Source organism: Linderina pennispora (genome assembly GCF_002104995.1).
Source record: "Linderina pennispora strain ATCC 12442 chromosome Unknown DL89scaffold_1, whole genome shotgun sequence".
NCBI classification, from domain to species: domain Eukaryota; kingdom Fungi; phylum Kickxellomycota; class Kickxellomycetes; order Kickxellales; family Kickxellaceae; genus Linderina; species Linderina pennispora.
Genome location: NW_024468249.1, coordinates 415,777 through 430,058, shown reverse-complemented (window position 1 = coordinate 430,058; position 14,282 = coordinate 415,777). Strand labels below are relative to the sequence as shown.

The 14,282-nt window shown below is 54.0% G+C and overlaps 8 protein-coding genes across 8 annotated transcripts; 3 read left to right on the top strand and 5 right to left on the bottom strand.

Annotated features, from left to right (window-relative positions):
• Nucleotides 1-408: 408 nt before the first annotated feature.
• On the top strand, nt 409-1,930 carry DL89DRAFT_263755 (uncharacterized protein). Its single transcript, XM_040885972.1, has 6 exons — nt 409-485; nt 607-892; nt 949-1,114; nt 1,214-1,263; nt 1,319-1,370; nt 1,462-1,930. The coding sequence occupies exons 1-6, from the start codon at nt 439-441 to the stop codon at nt 1,887-1,889; spliced, it is 1,029 nt and encodes a 342-aa protein (XP_040746950.1). The 5' UTR covers nt 409-438; the 3' UTR covers nt 1,890-1,930.
• Nucleotides 1,931-3,421: 1,491 nt separating this feature from the next.
• DL89DRAFT_253671 (uncharacterized protein) lies at nt 3,422-4,015 on the top strand (the record flags this gene model as incomplete). Its single annotated transcript, XM_040885200.1, has 1 exon — nt 3,422-4,015. One exon carries the CDS (start codon nt 3,422-3,424, stop codon nt 4,013-4,015), a length of 594 nt encoding a protein of 197 aa, XP_040746949.1.
• A 629-nt stretch (nt 4,016-4,644) lies between these two features.
• Nucleotides 4,645-5,265, bottom strand: DL89DRAFT_253670 (uncharacterized protein; the record flags this gene model as incomplete). The annotated part of the gene is made up of 1 exon (XM_040885199.1): nt 4,645-5,265. The coding sequence occupies one exon, from the start codon at nt 5,263-5,265 to the stop codon at nt 4,645-4,647; it is 621 nt and encodes a 206-aa protein (XP_040746948.1).
• On the bottom strand, nt 5,084-5,926 carry DL89DRAFT_263752 (uncharacterized protein). The gene has a single exon (XM_040885971.1). The coding sequence runs from the start codon at nt 5,785-5,787 to the stop codon at nt 5,356-5,358; it is 432 nt and encodes a 143-aa protein (XP_040746947.1). The 5' UTR covers nt 5,788-5,926; the 3' UTR covers nt 5,084-5,355.
• A 1,231-nt stretch (nt 5,927-7,157) lies between these two features.
• DL89DRAFT_263750 (uncharacterized protein) lies at nt 7,158-8,295 on the bottom strand (the record flags this gene model as incomplete). The annotated part of the gene is made up of 2 exons (XM_040885970.1): nt 7,158-8,040; nt 8,272-8,295. The coding sequence occupies 2 exons, from the start codon at nt 8,293-8,295 to the stop codon at nt 7,366-7,368; spliced, it is 699 nt and encodes a 232-aa protein (XP_040746946.1). The 3' UTR covers nt 7,158-7,365.
• Nucleotides 8,296-8,423: 128 nt separating this feature from the next.
• Nucleotides 8,424-11,007, bottom strand: DL89DRAFT_263749 (Pet127-domain-containing protein). Its single transcript, XM_040885969.1, has 6 exons — nt 10,908-11,007; nt 10,752-10,870; nt 10,011-10,689; nt 9,298-9,946; nt 8,904-9,269; nt 8,424-8,880 (listed from the first exon to the last, which is right to left on the bottom strand). Exons 1-6 carry the CDS (start codon nt 10,923-10,925, stop codon nt 8,762-8,764), a joined length of 1,950 nt encoding a protein of 649 aa, XP_040746945.1. The 5' UTR covers nt 10,926-11,007; the 3' UTR covers nt 8,424-8,761.
• A 151-nt stretch (nt 11,008-11,158) lies between these two features.
• DL89DRAFT_263748 (uncharacterized protein) lies at nt 11,159-12,333 on the top strand (the record flags this gene model as incomplete). The annotated part of the gene is given in 6 exon segments (XM_040885968.1): nt 11,159-11,182; nt 11,267-11,391; nt 11,460-11,565; nt 11,585-11,754; nt 11,783-11,931; nt 11,954-12,333. 6 exon segments carry the CDS (start codon nt 11,159-11,161, stop codon nt 12,289-12,291), a joined length of 912 nt encoding a protein of 303 aa, XP_040746944.1. The 3' UTR covers nt 12,292-12,333.
• Nucleotides 12,334-12,979: 646 nt separating this feature from the next.
• On the bottom strand, nt 12,980-14,077 carry DL89DRAFT_207574 (uncharacterized protein; the record flags this gene model as incomplete). The annotated part of the gene is made up of 3 exons (XM_040884118.1): nt 12,980-13,339; nt 13,553-13,753; nt 13,898-14,077. Coding segments are annotated over 3 exons (741 nt in total), but the record flags the coding sequence as incomplete, so codon positions are not given.
• Between the last annotated feature and the right edge of the window lie 205 nt (nt 14,078-14,282).

Sequence of the window (14,282 nt, the reverse complement as noted above, 5' to 3'; positions counted from 1 at the left end):
CTTTTCCCTTCCTCCTTCTCTATCTACTCCAGTGTAGTTGAAATTGAAGCAATGACATGCAGGCTTTTTGTGCTGAAACAGCAAGTTTGCTTGGCTGATATCTTCCTGGCGGGATTTTAGCAAATGTTGCCATGGTCAGCAGGCATGCAAACAGTGAGCGCAGTGGATTTCTTTTGTCTTCCGGCAATGCATATATTGCCGGGGATTTTTGTTCTCTCCAGGTGTACGTACGCCATCACATGAGTGACAGCTCCCGCAATGAGCTTATTGAGAATGTCCCTGCCGCCCATACGAGTGTAAGCCCACCGTATCCCCTGCTCTGATGCTTGGCCTGAGAGCTGCTGCTCGCCACTCATCTATAAAGCGCGCCCCCACCCTCGATTTTCCTCCTCCCTTCCAAACAAGACAGACAAACGTAAACTGCTTTTCGCCTTAACCATGCTACATCTTCCATACACCCGCAAGGAGAAAGCCTACGTCGTCAGGTACGGTGATACCATTCTATTGTCCACTGGTGCTGTTGCACGCAAGAATTATTGAAGCTAACTGCATTGTTGCTATTGTTGTCATTCTTGTGGGCGGCGATGGCCGCTGTTGCTACTGTAGGTCGTTGCAAAAGGTTCACCCTGACATTGCTGACTTGTTTCTGTTTGATGATGAGCGTGAGTTCATCAAGACTGTGCGCATGCCCCTGCTCAAGTTTTTCCAGCTGATAGACATCATCCAATCCCACCCGAGGACCAGCATTGCCTTTGCGAAAATGAAAAAGAAAACACTCATCCATGCTGTCTGCGTGGTGCTTAACCGCTTCGGAACCATCTACGACCACTCGTACTCTGTTGCTGAGAGGTTCAAGCTGGCCGAGGTGTCTTTGCGAACGTATACAGATTATGTTCTCCAGGCAATACTCGACATCTTCAAGGACCATGATGCTCTCTGCAGGACCAGCAACTACAACGGAACTACAACGGCAATTACAACGGCAACTACAACGGCAACTACAGCTGTAGCTACAGTGACAGCGACAGTGACAGCGCCAGCGACTTGGAGGAGGGTGAGATCCGCACTGTACCCAAGAGAGAACGCCGTTGCGAAGTGGTTGGCCTAACCACCTGTCCGACTTCACTACAAGCCTGCGTTCCAGACTGGCGACTACATCTACGATGACAAGCTGATGTCAACTAAGGGAGTTTGGTGTACGGGTGCTGAGCAGCTATCTCCCCTTCTCGTAACCGGCTGCGCGTCCTTGTCAGTAGGCCAGCTGTTCATTCCGAGAGCGAGCTCCTGAAGCAGTCAGCAATGTTTGACGCCCCCTCAGCACACCGTCTGCAAGAAAGAGCATGGTGACCTACCAGACAGGAAGGAAGCAGGTAAGGAAAAGGCGCCTATGGGAGTGGATGGGAGATATATAGCCCGATACAAGCATATGGTTTTCTTAACCAACATTTCCTTCTTTCATAGATGCTCCGGCCAGTGTCAACTCGAAGGCTCTAGTGGACCACATTACTACGCTTTGGCAAAATGACCAAAAAATACTTGTGCGCAGCCACACGAGACACCAGCCGCTGTCCGCCTACAAACGCAGGGCAGGCGAGCATGCCATCGAGCAGACATTTGACGCCTGGAAAACAGTTTTCCGGTCCCTCGACGCGCTGCCTGTGCGTATCAGGAGTCCAAAGTCGCAGATATTTGTCAGCGACTGGATTTCGGCTACCGGTTACCTCTACAACTTCATCAGCCCAGATGAAAAGTATGTGGAGTTGCTGCGCCGCCTAGACGAGGAGGATGTGACCATATGCACACCGCTGTTCGACGTCGTGCACGACTCTAACCTGAGCGACTCGGGGGAGGAGGAAGAGATAGACATGGATGACGAGGCTGATATCTAAATCTTGTATATTTAATTTATCATGGTAATTTAAATGAGTGTGGGGGAAGTCAGGGTGTTGATTCGGATCCACATGGCGGATCATTGGTGTAGTTGACACATTGCCGCTCTCTCGGTTACTCTAGAAATATGAGAAAACAAGCAAGGGCGGATTCTATCGAAATTCTACAAATGGCATTTAAACATGCTGGACTCATTCCACTCAGAGTCACTCTTTGTCTGCTGTTGAAATCTCACCGCATATATCTACAAACTATCAGCAATACCAATGTATCCGGAATACACCGACGAGCAGCGCGAGTACATTGAGTGGTAAGGGACTATATCGACCGCCAGCAACGAAGAAGGCGTATATAATACTGATGCGTTTCTTATGGCTGTAGGAAGTTAGAGCAGCTCCCAGAGCATGTAAAACAAAAGCTACCGTTCCACCAAGAGCGCGAGTTCATCCAGACCACACGTATGTCGGTATTCAAATATCTTCCATCTAGTACGCCTGCTTCGTAAGCATCCGGTGTTTAGCATTAGCACACCCGGCCTCCCCGACGCTGCGCTACAGATTGGCATCGCCTTGTACCAATTTGGTGGTGAAACAAGCAATATGCGCACGGTCGCACGCCTGTTTGATGTATCAGAAAAGACAGTAATGCAGTCAACCAAGCACACGGTGACAGCAGTAATCGACTGTCTAGGAGCCAAGATCACATGGCCTGATTCTGAGGATGCCGAGGACTTTGGTGATCCGCAGTTCGAGGGTGCAGTTGGGTTCATGGGGGCAAGCAGCATCGGGCTCGACATTGAGCCAGAGTATCTGCCGGAGGACTTTCGATCTCGGGCTGGAGATTTGTGCGACAAGAAGTTCTGTATTCGCGTAATTGCCGTTGTCTCGCCCGCACGCGAGTTTGTGTACTTTTTCCCTGGGGGCCCTGGCTCAACCCCCGACAACACAATGCTGCGCAGTACATCACTGTTTGAAGGCCAAGACACATATTTCGGCGACGACGAATACGTTTTGGCAAGCAGGGGGTTCACATGCAGTGCACACATCATGCCACCATTTGTGGGCGACCGGCTGGCACCTCGTCTGACACGGACCGGCGAAGCGCAGAGGCTGTATAACAAGGCACACGAGCACCTGCGGAAGACGACTATAAAGTACGTGTTTACTGCGTGGAAGCACGTTTTCCCGTCGCTGCACCATCTCCCTGTCCAGATCCGCAACGCAAAGTCTCTTCTGTTTGCAAAGGACTGGATCCAGGCAACGGCGTACCTGTATAACTTCCTCCAGCTGACTCCCAGCGATATCGACAAGGTGTGCCTGATATACGCGAATGGCGAGTATCACCCTGGGTACGAGTACGACGAGGACTACGACGAGGACAGCAACCTGCTACCACTTGACACCAGTGTTACACTGCTGCCACAGGACATGTAGGATGCCAATCATTCCGAATTTTGAATAGAGTATAGAAAGCACTACATCAAAAGCACCACTCGGCTGTCTAGAACAGCATAACAGCCGCAACAATACCAATGGCAGTCAGAGCCACGCCGTTCGAGTACTGGCGCGACGAGGCGCCGCTCGGGTACACGACGCCAGTCGGGGGAATCATCTCCCAGTACGTCGCATCCTGGTTGGTAACGATGGGGTTGCCCTCTTCGTCAGTCGCAACCTCGCCGCTGACGGCCTCACTGTTATCGTTATTGCCCTTCGAATTCTTATTTCCCTTGCCGCTGGCGCTCTCCTCTTCCTTATCGTTCTCTAGCGTGCCTTCTTCCTTGGTTGACTTGCCTGAGCCGCTGCCCTTGGAAGAGGATTTGGCAGAGGACGTCGGCGAGGGTGAGTTCTTCTCCGACGACGTTGCCTTTGTCGCAGACTCGGCCTTTGTGGAAGAAGGCGAGCTGTCCTTGTTATCCTTGTTATCGTTGTTGTCCTTGTTATCTGCGCTAGTGGGCTCATCCGCACGCTTGAACAGGGCCAGCTGGTCCTTCGGAATGATCCCGATCTTCAGGTTTCTACAGAAGTCAGAATGCACGGAGATGCTTAGGTCAATGGCAATGTCAACACAGAAAGGCAGTGCTTACAGGGCATCACAGACGCAGAGGCAGTTGGACAACCCATTGTGAACGCGGCAAGCGCCACCATTTCAGGGAAAGAAAAAGCAAAACAAACCGCATAGCGCAGGACGCTTTGCCAATAGCCTCGAGGTCGTGTCAAACGACGGCATCTACGCACATCGAGACATATTTTGAAGCGAGCCTCTCGCATTGCTGGGCAATAGCTGTGCTTACCTCTGAAGGATCTTTCCATCAGCGCGCTTCAGAACACCGCCCACGTTGTTGTTGCTAGCCTCGGCAGAAACGAAGCTGCTAAGGGCCAGGGCGGAGACCGTGAGTGCAGTGGCAAACGCAGGAGTCTTCATGGTCGATATGTGTATGGGTGCGGGGAGGTGCTAGTAAATAAGGGATGTGGAGTAATTTAACAAGTGAGGGCGAATTGGAATGTACGAAAGGAATCTGAAGTGGGTTTGGCAAAGGAGAGAGAAAAATACTGCCACCATCTTTCTCATCGTGCCCAACAAACGAGCCAAGGTTCTATTTTTGGGCAGAGCCGTTATTGGGCGCACGCTCCATGTATCTCTGGCAATGTCCTCAAACAGTAACAAAAATGCTGAAGGATCTCGACATTAAACAAAAAGTAAAGCATACGAATGTATAAAAGTATCACGAGACGAGGTAGCGCAGGGGAGAGATGCTTAGAACATGGCGGCAAAGACAGCGACACCCAGCAGACCAGCAGCCAGGGCAGGGCGCGAGGCACCGTTCGAGTGGGACGACGACTCAGCCTTTGAGGGCTTGGCCGACGAAGACTCCTCCTCCTCCTCCGAAGAGGTGGGCTTGGCCGACGACGTGGCCTTAGACTTGGTGGCCGAAGCCTTGTCCGAGGTGGTCTTGGGCTTGGCCGACGAAGCCTCAGTGGCATCCGAATCCTCGCTCAGGGAGCCGAGCTCGGAGGTCTTGTGCGAGGCGGGGGCGGAGGCGGTGGCAGAGGTGGTGGCAGGGGCGGTGGCAGAGGCAGTGGTCGACGCTGCCGACGACGACGGCGCCTCAGTCACGTCCGGGTTACCGGCAGCGAAGAAGTGGCTGTAGTGGGGGCCATCGACGCTGGAGGTGATGCGGATCGCATAGTAGGTACCGAAGGGCAGGGTGGTCGCAGGGGTGTACGAGACCTTGCCAGCCGAGGCAGCGAGGCCAGTGGCGATGGTGTCGACCAGAGAGAGGTTGTTGGGATCAGAGCCGCTCATCAGCTGGACAGTCACAGTGCCGGTCAGAGCAGTGCTGTCGTCGGAACTACAGAATTGCCGCCAAACAAACATTCAGTGGGGGCCATTGTTAGTGCCCACAGAATTGAACGTGGTTAAACACAAATAGTGCTCACATGCGCAGGAATGGCATATTCCGAGGAATCAATGGAAAGAGGGCCTGTGTTTCCAGTACGCTGGAAACAAGCATGCACAACCGGCAGAGCGAGGCCCACTGGAGACAATGCTGGCTCCAAAATTGGGCAATAAAGCGCAGGCACCGTCGGGAACGAAGCTGCGGTGCATGGCATGACCCATCGGACAAGACAGACAGACAGACAATTGGAACGCGCTCTGAGGAAAGGTGACACAATATTTAATACCGCGTTCCACTGGCACCCGTGTCATTGAGATAGCACCACACACGTCCTTGGGAGTCCAGGCCTGGATGGCACCTTGAAGCAGCCAGGGAGGGGAGGGAGAACCAAAAATGGAAGCTGCCAAAAGCAAACCTGTTCGCAAACGATTTTGTATACATGGAAAGCGAGCATGCAGCCAGCATGCATTGATACGCAAGTGCATTCCCCCAAACGACATTTATTGCCGTGATGGAGCAATTGCAGAACGTGCGGGGTGCGATGGCAGGACAGGCATGTGGAGCTGGGGCGTGAGTGTCTACTGGTACTTACATCCAGGTAATGGTCTCAGCGGCGCCGTTGGCCCACTTGGTACCCGCGACGGGGCCGTTGATGCTGAGGGCAGCAAAGGCCGAGGTGGCAAAGGCGGCAATGGCAGCGATGGTAAGCTTCATTATGCGTTGCGTTGCTTGGGAGAGTAAAGGATGTGGGAGCGAGGTGGGGGTAAGGTCGTAGGTAAGCGAGACTAGAGAGCGGAAGGTAGAGGTAGTGGAGAAGAAAGGGAGAGAGCTTCTTAAGACTCAGAAAAGTGCGTGGAAACGAAGAAGCAAGAGCCCTGGCGCAAAGAAATCCCGATTTTTATTTGCCATTTGAAAAATTTGCAGCGTCGCAAACTGGTCGCAAGCTAGAAAATAATGCGCCGGACCATCTGAAGTTTTGCGCGTGGGATTCACAACACAAAAAGAGAGGGGCCCGGGCTGGATGTCGACAACAAGTGCCAAAGCGGCACGGTTGATAGGCTGGGCACAATGCGAACTTCCCTTTTGTGCGCACTGCCTCGCTTCCTTTTGTCATCAGCATTGTCATATCAGAGCAGCCGCGAGCCACTGCGCAGAGATAGCAAAAGCAGAGTACCCGCCAGCCAGCCAACCAGCCAGTGTAAAGGTACTACGAAGCATGTGTGGGCACTGGTCTTACAGAAGCCTGCTATTAGTAGTCGAGCGCTGTGCTGAACACGATGTTGGGCGGAAAGGTGTCCTTTTGCTCCTTTCTATGTATTGGCGATCGCTGCAGCTGCCCGACCGGTCAATTACTGTGCTATGCGAAGCGATGCCGCAATCTAGTGATCGACGGTCCGGGTGGTTCGCAGCACAGCCTACACTCGGTTCTCACTGGTGAGTGGATCGTAAATGTCGATCACCAACAGCAGCCCTTCGCCGCGCACGAATAAACTCCCCGACGCAGACTCAGCAGGCGGCGTGCGGCTCGTACGCGCTGGATGCAGGAAGGCGCTGGCAAGTAACTGCTTACCCGGGAAGCACTGGCCTTTCCGTGTGGCAGCAGCCAGGCGTGCTCGCCTAAGTAAAGAATGAGCACTGGTTGCGGTCCCAGACTTCCGGCAATCCGAGAAGCTCCAAAGTCCACAGCCCAGTGAGTATTTTTAATACACTGCGCCAACTACATGGGCCCGTTCTATTTTTAACTCTGACCAGTCCAAAAAGCTGTTTTTCTCAATCGCTTCTGTCGAGAAGATCGGCCAGGGTGCTGTCTGTGAGTATGATGCGGTCTTTCTTTTGCCGCAGAACCCAATGACATACATGATGAGTAGTGGTAATGAAAGGTATTGGGAGTAGAAGAGAAACAAAGACTTTGACAACAAGAGCATTGAAACAAAAAATACTATGAGCGATGACAAAAGTTTACCCAGAGGATTGTGTGTGCAACCCAGCAAGCCACATTCAGGCCGACAGAGAAGACTCACTTGATCCAAAAAGCATTCCCTGCATGGCTACAAGGATATAGCAAGAGACATGTAAAGTCAGTGCTGCAGGTTGATATAAGATGCAGCAGCTATTAACCAGACGGCGGCGGCGAAGATAGAGCCCGAGGACCAGCTAGGCGCGGCGTTTGTCAGTCCGGTACCACTCATCTTGTCAGACTCGCCATCGGTGTCCTTTGCGCTTCCCTTGCCAGCCGTACCCTTGAGTGCCTTGACCGGCTTCTTGACGGCCTTTTTTGGTGCTGAATCCTTTGGCGAGTCCCTGTCCGAACCCGAATCTGCCTTCTGGATTTTGGCTGGCGCGCTATCGTCCGAGTCGCTGCTATTTCCGCTGTTCTTGGAGTTCTTGTCCGACTTCCGAGTTACGTCGGTTTTGCCACCCTGGCCCTTGAAGTACCGGCCATAGTACTCTTCGCCGTCCTCGTCGACAATCTTGATGGCGTAGTTGTTGCTGTTCTTGAGGTTCTTGGGGACATTCCATGCCAGCTGCTGGTTGGCAGCAGGGATGTTTTCAGCAATGGTTGTGACCGAGTCCATGTTCATGGGATCTGAACCCTCCATCAGCTCAATTGAGACGCGGCCGTGCAGATTGCCGTCAATCGGCTTCCACCTGATCGTCTCGGATGTACCGGCCTCCCATTCAGTATGCGAGTTGGGCAACGTGATCTGCAGCTTGGCCAAGGCAGTGGCTGCAACAAGTGAAAGAGCATATGCCTGAAAGGAACTTCATGGTTTTATGTGTATTGTTTTGTTACAAAGGGAATGTGCGAGTGTGTGTGTGCGGGTGTGAGTGTGTGTGTCGGACAAGTGACAAAAAATACTGATAACGGAAATGTGCATGTGGCAATGGCTTGCTGGCCCTCATGGGCGAGATGATCACTACTTAAAGCCCGCCACATATTACCGCGGCTCTTGCCATAGACAAGGGAACGGGGTAGAACACACCGGCTCTAAGCTATTAGGATGCATACGCGGAGATCTTGCCAGGGAATTGTCCTTGGGTATGGACTGATTCTAAGACATCTGCTCGTTTCATAATCTGGGGAAATTCCTTTTGGTTCTCTCGCAGTCGCGAATTAAATATTCCAATATTGCCGGCCATTCTTCATATGTGCGCAGGCGGTAGTGAGCATGCCGTCAGGACTTCTCTGGGTCCGCGTTCTGGACTAGAGCAGACAGAAAATGAGTTTCAATCGTTTCTCACCAAATTACGACTATCTGGAGCGAGACACTGCGAGCACTCTCAAACTGGCTCCCGCCTACCCCGCACTGGAGACAGAAAAGGAGACAAAAGCCGAGTTTCGAGCTGTGTGTGGGGTAAATAGATGTGCAATGGCCACAGTGGCCCAGTATCTCCTAGCCTTCGAGACAGCAATGCTTTTGGTGGTATATGAAAAGAGTCTATTAGCGCACCGAGAACACAGCATCAAAGGGCTCATTTGGACTTGGACTTGGGCTTGGGCTTAGGGTTAGATTTGGGTTTCGGCCGGGAACCCTTGGATTTGGACTTGCCACCTCCACTGCCGGGCCCAGGCTTCTGGCCTGGATTCAGACCTGCCAGGGCCCTTGTGGCGGACGGGCTTCCGGGAATGCTGGCGGCGGCAAGCCTGTCGCCTCCTTGGTCCCATCGACAAGATCCGGCGAAATAGGCTTGCGGCTGCGATTAATAACAATCTTGCCTTTGGGTGTCTTGTTTTTCCACAGGTTCCGGCGTGAGATCCTCCGCAGAATCTTCACCAGCGGCGACAGCTCGTCTTCAGGGGTATCGGGTGCGGCACGCTCAAAGTACGTCGCCTGCTTCAAGCGCAGCGCGCGGTAGTGCCGCTGGATATCGGACTGCGGATCGCGCGACTTTGTCAGGCGCCAGTTGACAAACCACTCGTCGTCCTTGCTCCGCACCGTCACAGGCTCGTCGGTGTCGGCGTTGTTGACCGTGGAGAAGGCTTCCATAGAGTATTTGAGGATGGGCACAGGTGGTGTTAACATAGATCTCCTCGCTCGGATCAAGGCACTCGTCAGCCAGCTCGTCAATCAGGTCCTGGTCGCTCTTGGATGCAGTGTCTAGAGGGTCGGTAGTGGCAAACGGATCGGTGGCACCTGGCATCTGGCGCTTTTGCTTCTTCATTGCCCCCTTCTGCTGCTTCAGGCTCCTCAGAAACCCTTCCTCCGAGTACTGCTGCATGGCGACTGCTTCGGCTTCGTCGTCAATAACCTCAACCCAGATGTTCAGTCGCCTATCACTAGTCTCGCTGTCAAACGTAACGCGCAGGTCCTTTTTTGGGTACTGGTCGACCGTGGTGCGCAGCACCTTGCCCAGCAATATCAGGACGGCCTTGAACGCCTTGTTCCCAGTAGCCTCGTTGCCGTACAGGATGCGGTCCATCTCGCCGCGATTGATGTACTGGAACCCAAACATCTTGGCGGTGTTGTGGTATGCGACGAAAATGCCGTCCATGTTGCCGATACGCGTCTGGAAGTTGTATTTGAGGAACGCTGAGCGGATCATATCATAGTACTCGCGCTCAAACGACTCCAGGCGCCCCTTCATGTTGTTGATCTGGTAGCCCTTGCTGATCTCATAGTTCTCCATGTCCATGCGGATAGCAAGCGAGCCTCGTGTCTTCAAATCAAATGTGCGGCGCGGCAGCCGGTCGTCACGGCAATCCGAGCTGCGAGCGCAATACGAAATCATCAACCATCACGTAGTGGTAGTTCTCCTCGGGTATCTCTTTGACCTGCCACGAGTTTTGCTTTTTGAACATGTCAAATTCCTGCGGTGTGCTCGTCAAGAGCTTCTCAAGCGATTTACCCAGAATGCTCAGAATGCTATCCTGCACATCGAAGCTCTTGTCGGCGTCAATTCCGTACACGCCGTCGTGGTACCGCAGAGATATCGATGCCGGATACCGCATACTGCGTGTGTATCTGCTCGGCATGTCGTTGAATGCCATGGACATGCACGACACGTCAGGCTGCTTCCACGCCGATACGATGAAATACAAATGCGACAGAACGTGGGTCATCGATGACGTCGATCCGACAAACTGCTTTTTGCGGTCGCGCGCATACTGCATCAGCGTCTGGTCCTTGGATGATGTGATGTACGGCGTCAGCTTGTCATAGTCGAACTCGGCTGGCTGAGTGATGTTGCGGATATATGGGTCAAAGTTATACACATGGCTGTGTGGGTCCTGCAGACAGTGCACGCCTGGGCTGAACAAGACGCGCTCGAGCCCGTGCGCCAGCTTGGGCACCCGGTGCACATGGCTGGTGCCCGTCTGTGTGAATGTCAGCGACTCGGGGTTCAGGCGGTACCACTTGTTGTTCTGCACCGGGTACGCCATTTCGTGCACCACCGACAGGCTCGCGCTCCTTGATGAAGTCTGCGCGAGCACCCGCCTTGCCCTTGCGCGCACCCTTGTCACTGGGCTCCTGCTGCCTCATCCTTGGTGTACACAGGTGCAGCATCGACTACCGTCGGTGACTCCTTCTGATCTGTGCCGTCGGCCCTGCCCTGATCCACCGCTGTCTGTGGGCTAAGGATCTCTGTCAGAGCTGTGCCAGCGCGCCTGCCGCTTCACAAGTCTTGCAGCGGACATGGTAGCCCGATGCTGACGATAAGCGAGCATTTTTATGATATGGAATATTGGAGGAAAAAATAGTAGGAGCGAGGTTTGAGAGACAGCGCAGGCGAGAGCGACGAATGCTGACGAGCGATCGGGAACGGCGAGTTGGCAAAATCTTTGTCTATCGCCGAATCATCAAAACTCGCAGATGAAATCACAAAATCAAACAGGGTAGCTATAAAAAGATGCTGCACACTAATGGTCCCATGGCCAAAACGGCCACCTCAGCTGTTTACTTTAAAAAAGCATTTTTACTCTTCTACCTGTACACTTTCCCACACGCTTTCTTATGAGGTCGAAGCTATTTGTGGCAGCCTCTTGTAGTGGCCCTGGCCCAGCCCACACAGGCCGAGGAAACGCGCAACGGCGGCGTGGCCGACGGCATGATGAATATATTTGGCGACTATGCCCAGGACACAGCCCAGCAAGGGTACCAGTGGTGGAATGCACTGGCTCTGCATGCAGCCAACTATCATGAACCCAGACACATTCGCCTCGTTCATCGAGTCCTATGACCAAAGACGGCTGGGAAGCCAACGGCGAGCTCCGCCTGCCAAAAGACGCTGCCTGGCTGAAAACCATCCAGGACAAGGCCATTGAGGACCTGGACAAGGTCATTGAGCTGGTGAAAGGGGCAGGCGGGCACTGACAAGCAGCGGGCACTGGAGATCATTGACAGACTCCGCAACCTCGCGCACAATAGCCAGGGATCGGCTGAATGGCCAGACGATCAGTTTGGCGAAGGCAGCGATCCCGAGGTCGTACGATACCTCGAGACGCTGAGACATGCAACCGAGCAGCGGTACGGCTCATTGACTGAGCACTCCAAGGCTGCTAACATCTGCTGTGGAAACTATCGGCCAAGGGTACTTTTCTGCCCGCCTGCCGCTGGCCAGCGGCTACAACGCCGTCATTGCGTTCTTGCTCATATACCTGATCTATAAAATCATGGGCCGCAAGGCAGGAGCTGCAGAACCGGGTAAGACTACGCAACGCGGTAGACAGACAGGGCGGGCAGGTCACAGAGGCGTACCAGGACGAGTGCGATCTGATATCCGACACCATCACAGTTGCCTGCGCATACCTGGCCATTGTGCCCTTGACCAGCATTTTGCTGATCATCCTGGAGCTCAATGGGACCACTCCGTGGCTAATCAGCTCCAGCTACGTATGCTTGATCTCAGGCATCATCATCGCTGCGCGGCCCTCGCTGCTCACAAATCTGTGGGACCGCAACTCGCTGCTGGCTGTCGGACAGCGGCTGATTCTCGGCATCATGACTATCACCGCCCTGGGCTGTCTGGTCCACTCAAAGTACGCGGTGCCGGATTACTCGTAAGATTTTGTTTGAATATACCAAAGATTTACTTTCTCCGAGAAACTACGTACTCGCCGTCCTTGAACGGCCGCTGGTGCCGGCGGAACTCCTCGGGGAACCGCCTGCTCAGCGACCGATGCTGCGGATCTGTCAGATCCCAGCTATAGGAGGTGCCCCATTTGCGGTGCAGTGCACGGCGGGCCGCATTCAGAGGCTTCCGCATGCACAGCCCGCGGATATCCAGTGCTGATGCCTTGTCGCCAGCCACCACCGCATTCTGGTATAGGCTGTTGACATCCTCCATGTTCGGCGTGTGCGGGTGCTCCAGGATATCGTTCTTCTCTTCGCGGATCAGCTGGATTGCCGCCCGGAAGTCGCCGCAGCTGCCCAGCAAGGTGATCATTTCGATGTAGGTAGCATGCTCAACCTTCATGTCGCAGCCAACGCGCCTACGCGCTGTCTCGCGATCAGCCGGAAGCACAGCAAGGGCACCGCCAGCCACACACGCTGGGAGCGCATTCTCGCCAGGGAACTCGAGGCCCTTGGCCAGCGCCATCATGTCCTGGCTCGCTGTATTGAGCGCCTCGATATCACCTGCCTCAGAATTGCCAAACGAGCGATTGCCCGTGTCTGTCTTGTACAGCTTCGTCGATCCTGCAGCTAGGTCTTCAGACCCAGGCGTCTGGAGCTCCTTTTCGACTGCCACACGCCACGCTTTGTACTCATCCCACACCCGCCAGGCGCTCGGCACATCACGCGTGCGCGCACACAGACGGATCATGCGCTGGAACGTCCATCCGTCCTTCTGCACATTGAACTGCTTGAAGTCGCTTAGGAATGTGCGCCAGGCCTCATAGAAGCGGCCATTATTGATCATGGCCGAGATGTACGCGTTCAGCAGCTGCGACGTGACATTGCCCTTGATAATATCCAGGTAGAACGCCATCAGCCGCGTTGCCTCCGACCCGATCGCGTTGTGCTTGTTAGGCAGCTGCTCGGGCATCAGCGCGTCAATAAGCTCGATAAGTATCTTGTTGGTATCGTCCGATCCGCTCTCAGCAGTCTTGTTCTCAGCAAGGCTGCGACCAATCTCTGCCGCCTTGGCCTGTGCCTCGACTAATGCTGCCGACGTGATATCGGATACAAACGCTGAGTCAGCCTTGGACATGATCTGCCCCAGCCGCCCCAGGTTCCCTTGCTTCTCTGAGTTTTGTGTCGCCTCCAGAGCTTCCATCGCCAGATTTTCGTAGCTCTTTGCGACCTTCCATGAGCAGTTCTTGACCGGATCCAGGTAGCTCGAGTACGCCCACAGCATGTTGGCAATAGTTACCGAGTCGATCTTGATCAGCCCTTGGTTCTTTGCCTGCAGCGACTGCTGCAGCATGTCGCGGAAAATGCTGCGCGCCAGCCCTAGATTCTTCTTGCGCGCACAGGCGTAAATCAGCGTATTGTACGTGTAGAAGTCTGGCTGGAACCCGTGCGCCTCCATGAGCTGCAGCAGCCGGAATCCCTCGTCGAAGTAGTCGGGGCGCAGCGAACATGCGTGGATCAGCGAATTGAACGTGACATCAGTCAGTGCCAGCTTATTGCTGACCATCTCGTCAAACAAGTTCATTGCCTTCTCGACCTCTCCGTTCTTGGCGCACGCATGGATCATGATCGTGAAGCTCACTTCGTCTGGCTGTGCGATGGCGTACCGCAGGTGCTCAAACACACCCCACGCCCGCTTCAGATCACCCACTTTCAGGCACGACACGATCAGGCTGTTGTAGATGGGAAGGCTCGGCCAGATCTCGCGCTTCTTCATTGTCTCATACACCCTAAATGCATCGTCGACGCGGTCGAACTCCATGTATGCGCGGATCAGTGTGCCGTACGAGTGCATATTGGGCTCCAGCCCTTCGCTCTCCAGCCTCTTGAACATAGATATAGCCGACTCAAGATCACCGGCCTTGGCATGCGCGACCGTCAGGTTAGCAAACGTCGTCTGGTCGGGCTTGATACCGGCTTCA